This window comes from Lissotriton helveticus, chromosome 9 (genome assembly GCF_964261635.1).
Source record: "Lissotriton helveticus chromosome 9, aLisHel1.1, whole genome shotgun sequence".
Classification (NCBI taxonomy): domain Eukaryota; kingdom Metazoa; phylum Chordata; class Amphibia; order Caudata; family Salamandridae; genus Lissotriton; species Lissotriton helveticus.
The window spans coordinates 436,380,154-436,394,068 of NC_136070.1; the positions used below are offsets into that span (position 1 = coordinate 436,380,154).

The window sequence follows — 13,915 nt, forward strand, 5'->3', positions numbered from 1 at the left end:
CCACTGCTGATCAGTGCCAGAGTGTAAGTGCTCCCTATGTAAAGTGTTATTCTGATTGGATATACATGTTTGGCATATTTGTATCACCATGAAGTCCCTAGTAAAGTGCACTGGGTGTGCCAGGGCTGGTGATGACAAATGCTACTAGTGGGCCTGCAGCACTGATTGTGCCACCCACAGGAGTAGCTCTAAAATGGTGTCTCAGGCCTGCCACTGCAGTGCCTATGTGCAGTTTAGAAACTGCCATGTCCTCCTGGTCAGTGTCCCCACTGACCAGGCCTAACCCTTCCCTTTTTGCGCACATCAGTCACCCCTATGGAAGGCCCAAGGTACCCCCCTGGGCGGGGTGCAGTGTATGTAAAAGGTAGAGCATGTACTAGTGCAGGTGACATGCTCTGATAGTGAATGGCAGCCATTTTCGTTTTTCACTATTGTAAGGCTATCTTGCTCCATAGATTAACCTGGGGGATGCTGGCTACAGTGGTTAACAGCATTTCTTCCCATAGGAACAAGATAGGACATAAGTATCTAATATCCCTGAACTCAGAATTTAATAACACATCTTTTAGGAAAGGTTGTTTTTAAATCCTGTGTTTGAGAACAAAAGTTGCTGTTCTCTTGTCTGACCTTTCTGTGTGCCTTGGCCTGTTTGTGGATTGACTGTCTGGTTTGAGAGTGACAGAGGCTGGGGATGCCCCAGGAGGCTGGCTGAGTCAGCCCTAGGCTGAATGACTGCATTTGCAACTGGAGTGGTGGGAGGAGTTAGCACCTGGGCCTGAATAGGGCTGTGCCTGCCTTCCACAATGCTGGCTCCACCTCCTGCTGGGCGGCTGACGACCCTGCCCCTCACTCTGAAAGGAAAGAAGAAGCCAGCAAAACAAAGTACTCAGGAAACACCCAGAACTGGTTCAGACCGGGCTCAGGGCCCACATGCACAGAGAGAACAAAGACTTTAGGGGTATAAGTACCGGACCCCTGACAACAGAAAATTAGATCATCCTGGAATCAAGAAGGAACCTCTGCCAAGGAGAAAGCTGAAACTGAAGAAGGAAGACTGTCCTGCTGTTGGTCTGCTGGACTGACCTGTTGCTTTGCTGCCAAGGAGAGGGGAAGGACTTTGCTGCTGAGCTGTGTCCCCTGTCTTGAAGGAATCTCCAAGGGCCTGAGTAGAGCTGGCTCCCTGTTCTGAAGTCCCGGGAGCAAAAGGACTTCACCCCCAGCTTCCCTGAACTCTGCTGAGAGAGTTCTGTCCTTCCTAGAGTGCTTGATCCAGTTGTGGGGCCTCTGGAAGTTGTACCTGTGCTGGGAAGCTTGAAACTAAGCTTGAGAGACTTTTGCAATTGAAAAGTGTTGCATCGCTCGCTTGCGGAGCGCATCCCCAACAGTGCAAGAAGTTTCCCGCCGCTACGAAGGTCGAGATTGTCGCAGCGCCTGACGCCGCTGCCAGAGCCGTCGCATTCTTCGTTTGCGGGACGCACCAGACCGGTGCGGGAAAGTCGAACATCGCTGCGAGTGTTGTCGCAGAGCCTGTCGTCGCTGGGTGAGATCGCCGCACCGCTTGCTTGCGGACCGCATCACGTCGCTGCGAGTGTCATCGCAGAAACCATCGCGTCGAGGAGCTGCGAGAGAGAAGATCACCGCTGGTCCGCGCATCGTCGCCCCGGAGATCGTCGCAACTCCAAAGATCGTCGCATCGTGCCTTTTGCGAGAACAAACTTCCTACGGAACTTCCGCACCGGAATCCATACAAGTGGCCTTCCTCCCCATACAGACCAGATTCGTCGCAACACGCCCGCTGCTGCAGCGGGGTTGTCGCATCGCCTCCCCAGGGTCTCAGGAGCAACGCATCGCTTGTTTTCCACCGCACCAGCTTCTGCTTTTGGAACTTTGTCGCAACTAAAAGGTACTGTGAGTAAACGTGACGCAACTGTGAACTTTTCACGCATCTGTGGATTATTCTATCGCAACCTAAAGAACTTTATCGCAAACCTTAAGAACTCTTTTGAAACCATATTCTTGAACTGTGTATGTTGGATTTTTGTCGTTTTGGTCTTGTGTAGTTTAGATTAAATACCTTTATTTTTCTAAACTGTTGTGGAGTCAGTTTGTGGTGTTTTCACTGTGTTACTGTGAGTGTTGGTACAAATACTTTACGCATTGCCTCTGGTTAGCCTAGACTGCTCGTGCCAAGCTACCTAGAGGGTGAGCAGGGGTTATTCTCAGAGGGTTATCTCCTTGCCCTGACTAGAAGCAAGGGTCCCGATTTGGACAGTGGTACCTACCTCTGCCAACTAGAGACCCGCAGGTCTAACAGTCACTTGCATACTGCTTAACTTGGTTAGTTTCCCCACTTCTTTTTTTAGAATTTGTGCCCTGGTACTTAGGGATCCATGTTCAAAACAGAGTAAAACCATGTCAAATTCTACACCTGTAAAGTAGGTATTATTACAATAGGAGGAATGGTACGGAAATTCTTTATCTTATATCCTTAGTTAATTTAGTTAATTTTAATTAGCTGACCATGTTCTTGGCTGATGTTTATTTTTTAGTATCTTTAGTAAAAACAAGTTGTGTATGGCTATGCTCCACGTTACCTCACAGTTAGTTACGTCCAGAACATTTAAGTTCTCCTCCAGGTATGTTCTAAGCCAGCGAAAGTCCGTGCAGTTTTCTGAAAGATGGCTCTTCAGTATTTTCAAACCAAGAAAAAGAATTAGAACAAGGATTAGCGGGGTGTTTGAAGGAACTCTTAAAATTAATTCACATGTGCCGTTTATACATCAATCAGCTTCATTTGAAGTCCACTGTCATGTTATTTTGTGCTATACGTTTATTTTACATTTTTATATAGCACCGCTATATCCAAATCATGTATCAATGCAATACACCATGTAATAACGAAGTTAAAACTATAATAGGGGCATCAAGCAAGAGAAGTGAGGGAGACTGAGAGCAAGGAGGAGAGATGGTGTGGTGGGAGGGGACCTGAGAAGGTGCATGGCTATGTATAGCCTGGATAGGGCGTCTTTAGGTTTCTTTCCTGAACTGGAGAAGATCCTCACAATGTCTGAGGTCTTCTTGTAAAGGGTCCCACAGATAGGGATCTGCTGAAGTGCACTAGGGCCCACCTTGATGAGAGGGGATTTTCTTTGTTTGTGGCCGGAAATTGTTTTTTCCCTTCTTAGATTTTTCTTACCTTAAGGGTTTGTAACATGGAGTACATATATGCAGGCTTTCTGAAGAGCTTTCAGTGTGACACAGGCCATGTAACTCTTACTGAAAATGGAAGCTAAATGAGTCTCTTTTAGCATGAGCTGATATAATTAAAATGTTATTTCCTGGTAGAAACAGTACCAATGAGGAAGGGAGAACAATTAGGGGGGTATTGACAAAGCCAATACATCATTAAGTTATATTATGTTGTGTTAGAGGGTTTTGTTTAGCGCACATTCTGCCATGGACATGGCCTTGTAGCGCTATTGACTGCTCGGAGTATATATGTACAAAGCAGAAGGATATAGGTTAACTGGTCACTGAGTAGTTGCAGGCCCCTTAGGCCTACCCAGGTGAAGGGTGCTCGTAATTGCATATTTTATCACCTGTGTTGTGTTTTACATTTGTGGTTTTCCCTGTCCATGATTGCCTCCATTTAGTGTGTTGAATTGTGGGATTTGCAGTCCAACCTCTGTAGTTTTTCCCTCTCATTCCTTGGTGACAATTCTGTTTTCCCTCCAAATTTCTCATTTGCTCTGTGCTAAGACCTGTATGTTAAAACAGTGCACTCCCAGCCACCATTTTGTGTTCACAAGCCAGTGAAACCAGCCCCCCTCCCCCCCCTCCAGCAACAGAGATTTTTTCTACATAAGAGGGTGCTTCTGTGAGCTGTTTAAACTGTGTTTTACTAGGGCCTGTGCACTTCATTTTTTTGGCCAGCAGGGGGAGTAAGGTTTCATTCAAACAGTATTGTTAGATTTCAAGTTAGTGAGGCCCTTACCTGCTGAAGTCCAAAGTGTGGATTGAGCCTCTCTGTCTCCTAGGAGATTCCAAACAGGAGAAGCAGCTTCCAACTCCCTGGCCAGCAAACCTTGTCTGAGGTCGCTGGGACCTTATATGGTCTGCTAGTGGTTGGTACATGTCTACACTGATTGGTGGTTGTATCTGGTGTTTCTATTGGATTAGGGTTAATGTCCTCATTGGTTGGGTAATTGAGGGTTCTGATTGGTTTCTGGGTCTGTGATTCAATCATTGTAGGGTTGGGACTAGGGTTAGAATTTCTATTGGAAGTAGGGACTAGGGCTTCCTATGTTATTGGTTGTTGGGAGTAGGGTGGTACTAGGGCTAGGGTTAGACCATTAATTGGAAGTAGCGATTAGGGCTTCTGGTGTGATTGGTTGCTGGACTAGGTGTGGGACTTAGAGTAGGGTTAGGCTTTCTATTGGAAGTAGGGACTAGGGCTACCTGTGCCATTGGTTGCATGGAACTGTTTTGGGACTACTGGTAGGGCTAGGGCCTTTATTGGACGTAGTGATCAGGGTTTTTGAACTGATTGGGTGTTTGGACTCAGGCTAAGATTGGCTGTAAGGTCCTGGTCTCCTATTGGTTCTAGATTTTAGGGCTAGTGTTGTGATTGGATAGTGTTAGGGCTAGGGTTCCCATTGGCTGAAGGGGCCACCTGATTACTAGGGCTATAAAAAAGGCCAGGCTTAGGGCATCTCAGCCCGGGTGTCGAGGATAAGGGCAGATAGGACAAGGGCAGTTTCCTGTTTGAGCCTGTTCGAGACTGGTCGGGACGAGGGCCAGAAATGCTGCCCTTTTTCTCACACTCACACCAAATGTACACCACGCACAACACTATGCACAGATTAATGTACCAGCTTGCACTGCAAACCCAACCAAACCACATCTACACACCCTACTATCCCAACTACCACACATATCCACCATCACCTACAAACAGTGCACAACTCTATCCTATATCACAAACCAATACACTCATCACTAACACAATGCCAATCAACACCATACATAACTACATCCCATACAGACACACTCTCCCTGCTGTAATTACACCTAACAGACCACCTTTTATCACTAACAAACGTATAATCATCCTTCCTTCAGTTGTCCAACAAACACCCTCCTCTCCCTTCTACCAAAATAATACTACCGCACAACACACAAAATGCACACCACAACACTTTGTAACTCTTGCAACAAACCAGTCTAAGATTAACATTCTCACCTCTACTTCATTCTCTCCTACACACAACATACACCATACTCATAAACACATCACCACCCCCTCTACTTCACATCCTCCTCTCACAAACAATACTACACAACCAAATCCATTGCATGAAACATATACATCAGCACCCTTGTTCACTACTCCTCAAAAGTAAAACATATCACAAACACCAGCACAACAAGATCTGCAAAGCGCAACACCTCATAATACTTACCATCACAAAATACAAACATATACCCACCTTTCAAACCACACAAAGGAACAAACTCCAATGCCAAGCTTTCACTCTTCCACCACACCTAACACAGATACAGCAATACAGCACCTTGCCTTCCTAGCATGCTGGATGGTGAACACGATACAGAACAGCTACACGATTGCTATCCTAATACAGCTAATACCAGCAATAAAAACACACCTGCTACAAACCCACACAATACTCATCACTCTTCTACCAAACAAAGTCCCACTATCCCCAAAGGCCACTCACTAAACTGTCTACTAATAAATGCTCGATCCCTCTCTAAAAACAAGCATCACATCTACGAACTTCTCACTGATGCAAAACCAGACATGCTATTCATAACCGAATCATGGTTGGGAGAAGATATGGCTCCAGTCCTACATGAAGCCATTCCTCTAGGCTGTCAAATAATCACCCAAAATTGTATAGCCAAAAAAGGAGGTGGTCTAGCTGTTGTATTCAGGCAAACAATACATATCACTAAAATGGACAACATCTCCATAAAGAATTGTGAGGCTCTTCTAACAAGATGCAATCCTACACCGTCTTCCTCCTATAACTTCCTGCTCCTTTACAAACCTCCACCTAGCAAGGCAACATTCCCAGACGCACTTCTAGACACAGTTTCAAACCTGATAACAATACACTCCAACCTATGCGTTCTGGGTGACCTTAACATTTGACTTGATAAACCCAATATGACCCATCCAAAAACTATAATCACCGGCCTAGACGCATTGAACCTGCATCAGATTGTCCACAATCCGCACACACCGCTGGACATATCCTAGATGTCATTTTTGCTAATACTGAACTAGTTACCTTTCAAACTATAACTCCAGTCACATGGTCAGACCACCACTTGCTTGCCTTCCAACATAAAACAACGCTAAGCGACTCACCTAAAACTACCTTACATCAATTTGAAACACTTGGAAACACAACTAACATCCAGTACAAATCTGGAAAGCATAAATTCCGTTCAAAATCTATATGAGTGGCTACAGGAAGCTTTTGACATCCTGATACCACTCAAAACCACACAACAGAACAAAAGAAAAAAAGCTCCTTGGAGAAACAGAGAAATAAAAGATATAAAACAACAAATTAAAAAGCTGTAACGTACCTGGCTCAAAACAAGACAAACTTCACCTACAGAAAATTAACAGGTTATACAAGTCTGCTATCAAAAAAGCTAAGAAAAAATACTATTCAGACAGAATTCAAAATGCTAAATGTGCAGATAAAGAATTCTATAAAATACTCAATGAATTTCGCAAACCAAATTTCCTAAAAGGAACTCATCCTGTTATTCAAGATTTCACAGACAAACTGGCAAATCATTACACGGACAAAGCAGACACATTGGAATCGTACTTAAAACAGAAACAAAGCACCAGCACTAACCCTTGTACAAAACAACAATCCAAGAATGCTCTAATCAAGCCTCTCCATCCCTTCCAACACATCTCACACGATGAATTTATGGACCTGGTCAAAGCAAGCAGGCCTGCCGGCAGCCCTTCTGACCCCTGTCAGCAACAAACTTACCAGACAATTCTTTTAACAACCTCTGCCTGCTACTCCAGTAAGAAGAATCATCAACAATTCCTTAACTACTGAAATATTTCCAGAAGAACTCAAAAAGTCATACATACACCCTTTACTGAAGAAAACAAACTTGGACCCGCTGAACCCTGACAAATACAGACCCATTACAAATGGATCGTTCCTGGGCAAACTGTCACAATTCATTGAAGAGAATGACATACTTTCAGACTTCCAAACAGGATTTCGTCTGTGGGAGGCACTGAATCTGCCCTCCTTGCCATCTGGGATGACCTAAAGAATATAGTTGACCGCAACGGGGTTTCTGCGCTACTCCTCTTGGACCTTTCAGCTGCCTTTGACACGGTTGACCATGACACTCTGAAACAGAGACTCTATGAAGCCAGCATAGAGGGAAATGCTTTAGACTGGATAGCGCCCTACCTTCGAAACAGAACTAATGTCATCCATACCCCACCTTTCTCGTCCAAACCATACTCCACAAAAGCAGGGGTCTCTCAAGGTTCTATCATCTCGCCCATGCTTTTCAACATCTACATGAAGTCATTATCAGTACTGATCAATAAATTTCACCTCACGTGCTATAACTATGCAGATGACACGCAAATACTCCTTCAACTGGAATGCCCCAAAGACATTGGAAAATCACCAATTTTCAGATGTCTCAGAGCCGTGGATCAGTGGATGACCTGGAGCCATCTCAAATTGAATGCTTCAAAAACTGAAATACTCACGTGAGGCAATTCGAAACATTACAACCCGTTTGCCGCATGGCCTGATGAACTGGGACCACTGCCTAAAGTATCGAAGGAAGTAAGAAACCTCGGAATGACCATGGACTCCAAGCTGTTGATGAATGCCCAAGTGGATAAAAAACTAGCAAGATCAAGCTTTGCTACTATAAAAACGCTGCGACGAAATTTCCCTCATTTGGGGTTTCCACACAAGGTCCAAGCTACCATCTCCCTTGTTCTGTCCAAACTCGATTACGCCAATAGCCTCTACCACGGATCACCTTTAACGACCATGAAAAGACTACAACGGATTCAGAACTCGGCTGCCAGACTACTCTTGCATATCAACCAGCGAGACCACATCTCCCCTGCCTTGAAAGCCCTGCATTGATTACCGGTAGCCAGAAGATCCACATTCAAGCTGCTTTGTATCGCCCACAAAGTAATACATGGAATGGGACCGCTCTTCATCAGAAATAAAATCCCCAAACATATTCAACAAAGGAACCTCCGCTCTAAAGGAGCATCTCGCCTCAAAATCCCACCATACAAGAAAAAAAACATGGGTGGCGCATCCTTCTCTGTTCAAGCAGCCAAACTATGGAACTCTTTACCCCCCAACATAAGGTCCACCGACAACCACCTTATCTTCAGAAAACTACTCAAGATTTGGCTCTTCCCCACATAAGCACCATACGCAAACAGAAATTGACAGCATATCCCTCTGTATACAAGCATTTGTTTCACTATAGATATGTACCTATATTTGTGTATTACTTTGTATAAACATGTAAAATAATTATGTTGTTGAGAGAAAAAATAATAATAATAAATAAATAAACATCATATTTGGTCTACATGTACATAATTCCATTGTGCATCTATGTACCTTCCATGTACTTGGATCTGTGTGTCTGTTACTTTTCTCCTGAAAAAGCATATCTAATGCACTACCCTATTCTTCATCCTATGCCTCTATCAATATCTTTAATCTACATATACTTACCTCCTTTATGTATCTATATACTTTCAATGTCTTACATTTTCGACGTCATCGAGGGATGTTTTACCTTTATTTTGACTGCATTTGATATTCTTGCATAGAGGTGTAAGAAGCTATTTGTGGGTGTTTGTTATGAATAAAGTGACCTGATTTGTAAAAATATCCTTCTGCACAGAAAACGTCATGAGCATACGTATACATCTTACACACAACTCACATCCACGCCGTAATTTCAGGGTCTGCTCAGCAAAGTTTTGGAATGTTTTACTAGAAAATCTTTGGTCTACAATCAACTATGGGTCCTTCAAGCAGACTTTGAAATCTTTTTAAGTAAGTTAATGAATGTCCCTCTCTCGCCCTGACTACATCCTGCCATTGGAGTTCAGCAGAAATAATCCTCTGGTTAACAAGAGCTTTATTAATCAATTCAACATGACCTAACCGGCAGGTCCTTTTCGCTGGAAGAGGTGTGACAAACTTCAACCTGTTCTGGGTTTTTGGCCAGCCTCATTGACTAGCTGTGATTACTATAATGTTATCATTATTATAGTTAAAGCAAAACGGCAGGTACCAGAATGCAAGTTTCTGTAACATCAAAGCCTGAGCCACCCAAAGGCAGGGTCGGACTGCCCTATAGAGCAATCAGGAAATGCCATATGGGCTGATCTGACAGATCAATTGGGTTAGGCGATTTTTGGAAGTTTGGGGGCCTGTTTTAAGGCCACTGTTGATTTCCCTAATATTACCACAAACATTTCCTGCATTAAACACAAATGCATGCAGTTCCCACATACATTGCAAAATACCCATACTGTGTGTCTTTGCCATCTTAAAACTGGCCTAATTTGAAACTGTGGCCACTTTTCTAGCTATCTAGTTTTCTATTGGAGGCCACTTTTATTTTAGTGCCCCGGCCGATTTTTTTTTTGTCCCAAGGCAATCCTGCCTGAAGGTGTCCCACATGCCAAGGTCCAGTTATGCACACTTAAAGAAGTACATTTTATTAATGTATGAGAACCTGATCTATTCTCAGGGGCGTAGCTATCAATAGTGCAGCAGGTGAAGTGGCACAGAGGCCCAGGAATCTTAGAGGCTCAACAGCTAGGCGGGGCACCATAATACATTGCTTGCACCAGGGCCAATAGCACCATTGCTACTCCACTGTCACTACTGTCCCGATAGAATGCCATTAAATTGGGAGATCAGTGAAGATATCAAATCAGTAGCAATTCAGTTAATTTCCTGGGGGGTTTCACTGAATAACAGCTACATATTTTAAAAGTCAATCAATGATTATATTCATTCCTCTCTCAATACCTTAATTACTGGAAGACAAGTTGACAGTAAATGCTGAGCGCCCTGGACTTCTATTTTCTGTATCCCCGCATTCAATATGTTCTCCATCTCTTCAGTGGGAGTATTTCTTTCGGTTAAGTTTTGTTTAGTGGTTCTATAAAAGGAAGATTATAGAAATGATATGCTGAAAATGAAGAATGGTAATAATATATCAGCAAACTGAAATGACATTTTGCATTGCTGAATTTTTCAATTGTGTTTTACAAATATGGCTTTGGCAAGAACTTCAAGCATGGGGAGCGTGGTGTAACACATTTTCAAGTGGCATGTATCATCCAAGCCAGAGTTGGTGAAGATCTTGTAAAAGCCCCCATCTTTTAAATAGTAGAGGGTGTACTAAATTTACATTTTTAAATCAACTAAACCAAGAGGGGGAGTTGCTACATTCTCCTTACCTAGCTCAGGATGTGGTTAATGACTGGGTAGGCTTTTTAATGGTTGGTGTTCAAGGCATATAAATAATTGTATGTTTATAGGTATGCCTTGACAAGGTGGTAACATTTCAGGGTTGGAGGTAAACCTTCTCCTGAACAGAAGATATAATCTTTTTATTGTCTGTGAAGTTGAGTAATATGAATCGTATTGTGGATACCAAATATGTTAAAGTAAAAGGCGTGAGAAAAGGTATCCACCGTGGTGTGCAATAGAAAGAGTCAGGCTGTCCCACCTTCTCTCACCCGCATCCTCAAAGCAAACTGGGTTTTAGATGTGCCTGCTGCCTTATGAGGCCGTTATTTTTTGTGTTCCATGGGAGGTAGGGCAGTTCCTCTCTGTTCTCATGTGAACTCGCTGACAACTCATTGGATTGAATCCCTCTTAGGTATTCTACAACAAATCCCCCAGAAGAGGCATCTCAGGAGTCACAGGGTGGGATGACATCAAGGGAGTATAACCGGCTTTTAAGGCTGGACGTTCAACCAGATCTCAGTTAACATCTGGTTGACAACACATCAGCATTGATAGCCAAGAACATGATAGCTCCACAAGCAAATCCAGTACAACACTTACTTAGTGGGAATTGGTAAGGCGGCAGAGGATAATGAACTCTGTGCCTGGTGCTTTCTGCTTCAGGCATTATAAAAACCAAGTACGTTATACTAACAGTCTCTCAATAGCAGTACACCTGGTGCTATAGGTACTCACTGACCAACACCTTCAATTTGATTCTGACCAATATGTCTGGATCCTGGATTCAAATTTTATGTTGCCTTCTAAGTTAGGATTTTTTTTACAGAATGTAATATTGTTCGTTTTTCTTCCTAAATTCTCATAGGTGCAATTTTGTGATGCCTCATCCCTGCCACAAACACATTTTGGCAATTCATGTCCATGTTGGTATTTTTCTGTCAAGGAATTATTTATACAATTTTTGTTTTTCTGGAATATATCGGTGTATCTTTGCAATATCGCAAAGTTGCACATTTTGTAGACTTTTCATGGCTTTATAAGCAGTTAAAGTTTAAAACAAAACATTGTTTTGTAGAAGAGTATTCCTCTTAAATGTTTTTAAGGTAAATTGTATAAAGCAAAATCAGGTCCATCCATATTAGATTGCACACACCAGTATGATCTGAATATTGTGGTTAATCCTTCAGCTTCAAACTAAGTCATTGTAATCAGAGAAGTGAATATGTAATGAGTTATTAATAAGTATGAGAGAGTGTTTTGAAGACAGAGTTGGAGATGCCAAATGATATGTTCATAGGATAGCGTTAAGAAAAGTGGCTATGCCAGTGAGATATACTACTCGTTGAGTCTCAATTGCCATTAGGAATGAGGTAAAGGCTATGTTGAGCCAGATGATCAAAGATCGAGTAATCATACCAGTGGAATGGATCTCTCTACTGTGGTAATCACCAAGAAAGCACATGGATCGTTGAGATTTTGTGTGGATTGTCGAAGTCTCAATGCACATGTTGTTTTTGATTGCTTTCCAGTTTTCAACCTCAACAATAGGATGTTGATGTTATCTGGAGGTAAGTACTTTTCAAAGTTAGACAAGAGAAGTGCCTACTACCAGATGAAATCCCATTCAAAATCGAAGGCACGGAAGGCGTTCATTGTTTACCAATTTCGGCTGCTAGTGTTCTTTAAAAAATGTCATGTGCTTTCAGGATGATATTGTGATATTCAGTAACTTTATTGAAACACAAAACAAGACACTGGAACCATTTCTGAGTACAATTGTGATTCAGGGCTTACGATCTGCAAGACAAAGTGCAGCTTTTCAAAAAATGAAACAGAATACTTAGGGTATGACAGGGAGAAACACAGGTTGTTCCTGGACTTGTTAGAATATTATTCTAAGTTCATAAATATTTTGCAGAACTTGAGAGTATTATTGAGGAAAGGGAGAAAGTTTGAATGGGGAGAGGAGCAACAGATAGGGTGTAGGGGAATGTGTTTAAAAAACATCTTAACAGAAGATGCAAGCGCCAAGGGAATTGAACCAGTTAATTTCCAGTTGCATGGAAGAGTGGGAAAGCCTGTAACGTTTGCTTCTCAGTCTCTGTCAATTGTTGAGAGAAATTACCCGGTCATAGAATGAGAAGCATTAGCTTGCAGTATGGGTCATCATTCATTTTTGTACTAATATATGGGGCACCAAACTTGGACTACTGACTGTTCACAAGCCATTGTTGAGGGTATTAACACCATGTGGAAATAGTAATTGCTCAGCGACATTAATGAGATTAGCAGCTAAATTCCAAAAGTGTAGTTGTGTGCTGGGGTTTATTCCTGGGAGGAAGAAAAAGATTGTGGACTGTTTGTGCAGGTTACCTGATGTTACTGTAGAGGAATGCAATGTGGGGATGAAGGAGTTTGTGGCAAGTGTAGGGGATGCCATGGAAGGGTTTGTAAGATCTATATCTAAGGCTGATTGGAATCAGTCAATGAGAAAAGATAACACTTTGCAGGTAGTAAGTGTTTTAATAAAAAATGCAACAAGCAGGAAGAGTACACTTCCTAAAGGAGCTTGACCATATTTTAAGATTGATGGTGAGTTATTCATGTGTGAAGATGGTCAGAGGCAACGGGTTTGTGCCTCGATGTGGTATTAGAGAAAAACTCATAGCATTGGCCCGTGAAGGACACTTAGGGCAAACCGTGATAGTAAAACAGTTGAAAGAAAGGTTTTGGTGGTCTGTCTAGATGAGCAAGTCACGAGAGGGGCCATGAACTGATAAGTGTGTACGTAAGCAGAGAAGCGACTGAAGGAAGAGTTGGATGTGGTGAGTGATGACCAGCACTTATGTGACACAAAAATAGTGTTGGGTAAAATGTGTCTGGATTTTCTTGGTCCATTTTTGCTTGTGAAACAAGAAGTACCAGGCTGTTCCTAAATGGAGTGAAGGTTGGATGTTGGTGACTACTTTATGTTGTGGATGGACGCGTGGGTATCCACTGTGTTGGATATAATGGCCTCACATACCCTTGCAGGTGTCATGCTTCATCATCGGCAATGCTCCTCGTTGGGTCGGCGGTGCAATACCCAACGGGCAACACCTCAAAGAGGGGCTCTTTGGCGGAGATCTTTTTCCAACTGCCGTATGGGTGAAGTGTGGGTGAGGGGCCAGTAGTGTGTAGACGTGGTGAAGAAGTTAAATTTGGAGTAAAGGGTACCAGGATCAGGTTTATTCTAGCGGTCCCTTATTCCAAATTAAAATTGGAGAAATAGAATAGGCTCGTAGGGAATTAATGTCCCCTAGTGCGAGACTAGACTACAGGGTGTATCAATCGGTTGACATGTTTCTCACTAT

At 42.8% G+C, this 13,915-nt stretch overlaps 1 protein-coding gene across 2 annotated transcripts in view; it reads right to left on the bottom strand.

The window, feature by feature from the left end:
* The window catches only part of LOC144782779 (exocyst complex component 3-like), a 380,915-nt gene that overhangs the window by 146,173 nt on the left and 220,827 nt on the right, over positions 1 to 13,915 (bottom strand). For both annotated transcript variants that reach the window (XM_078662074.1, XM_078662073.1), the window contains exons 7-8: positions 10,116 to 10,248; positions 2,595 to 2,684 (exon numbers count right to left, since the gene is read on the bottom strand). In XM_078662074.1, coding sequence (XP_078518200.1) covers positions 2,595 to 2,684; positions 10,116 to 10,248 — 223 coding nt within the window. The remainder of the gene's footprint in view (positions 1 to 2,594; positions 2,685 to 10,115; positions 10,249 to 13,915) is intronic.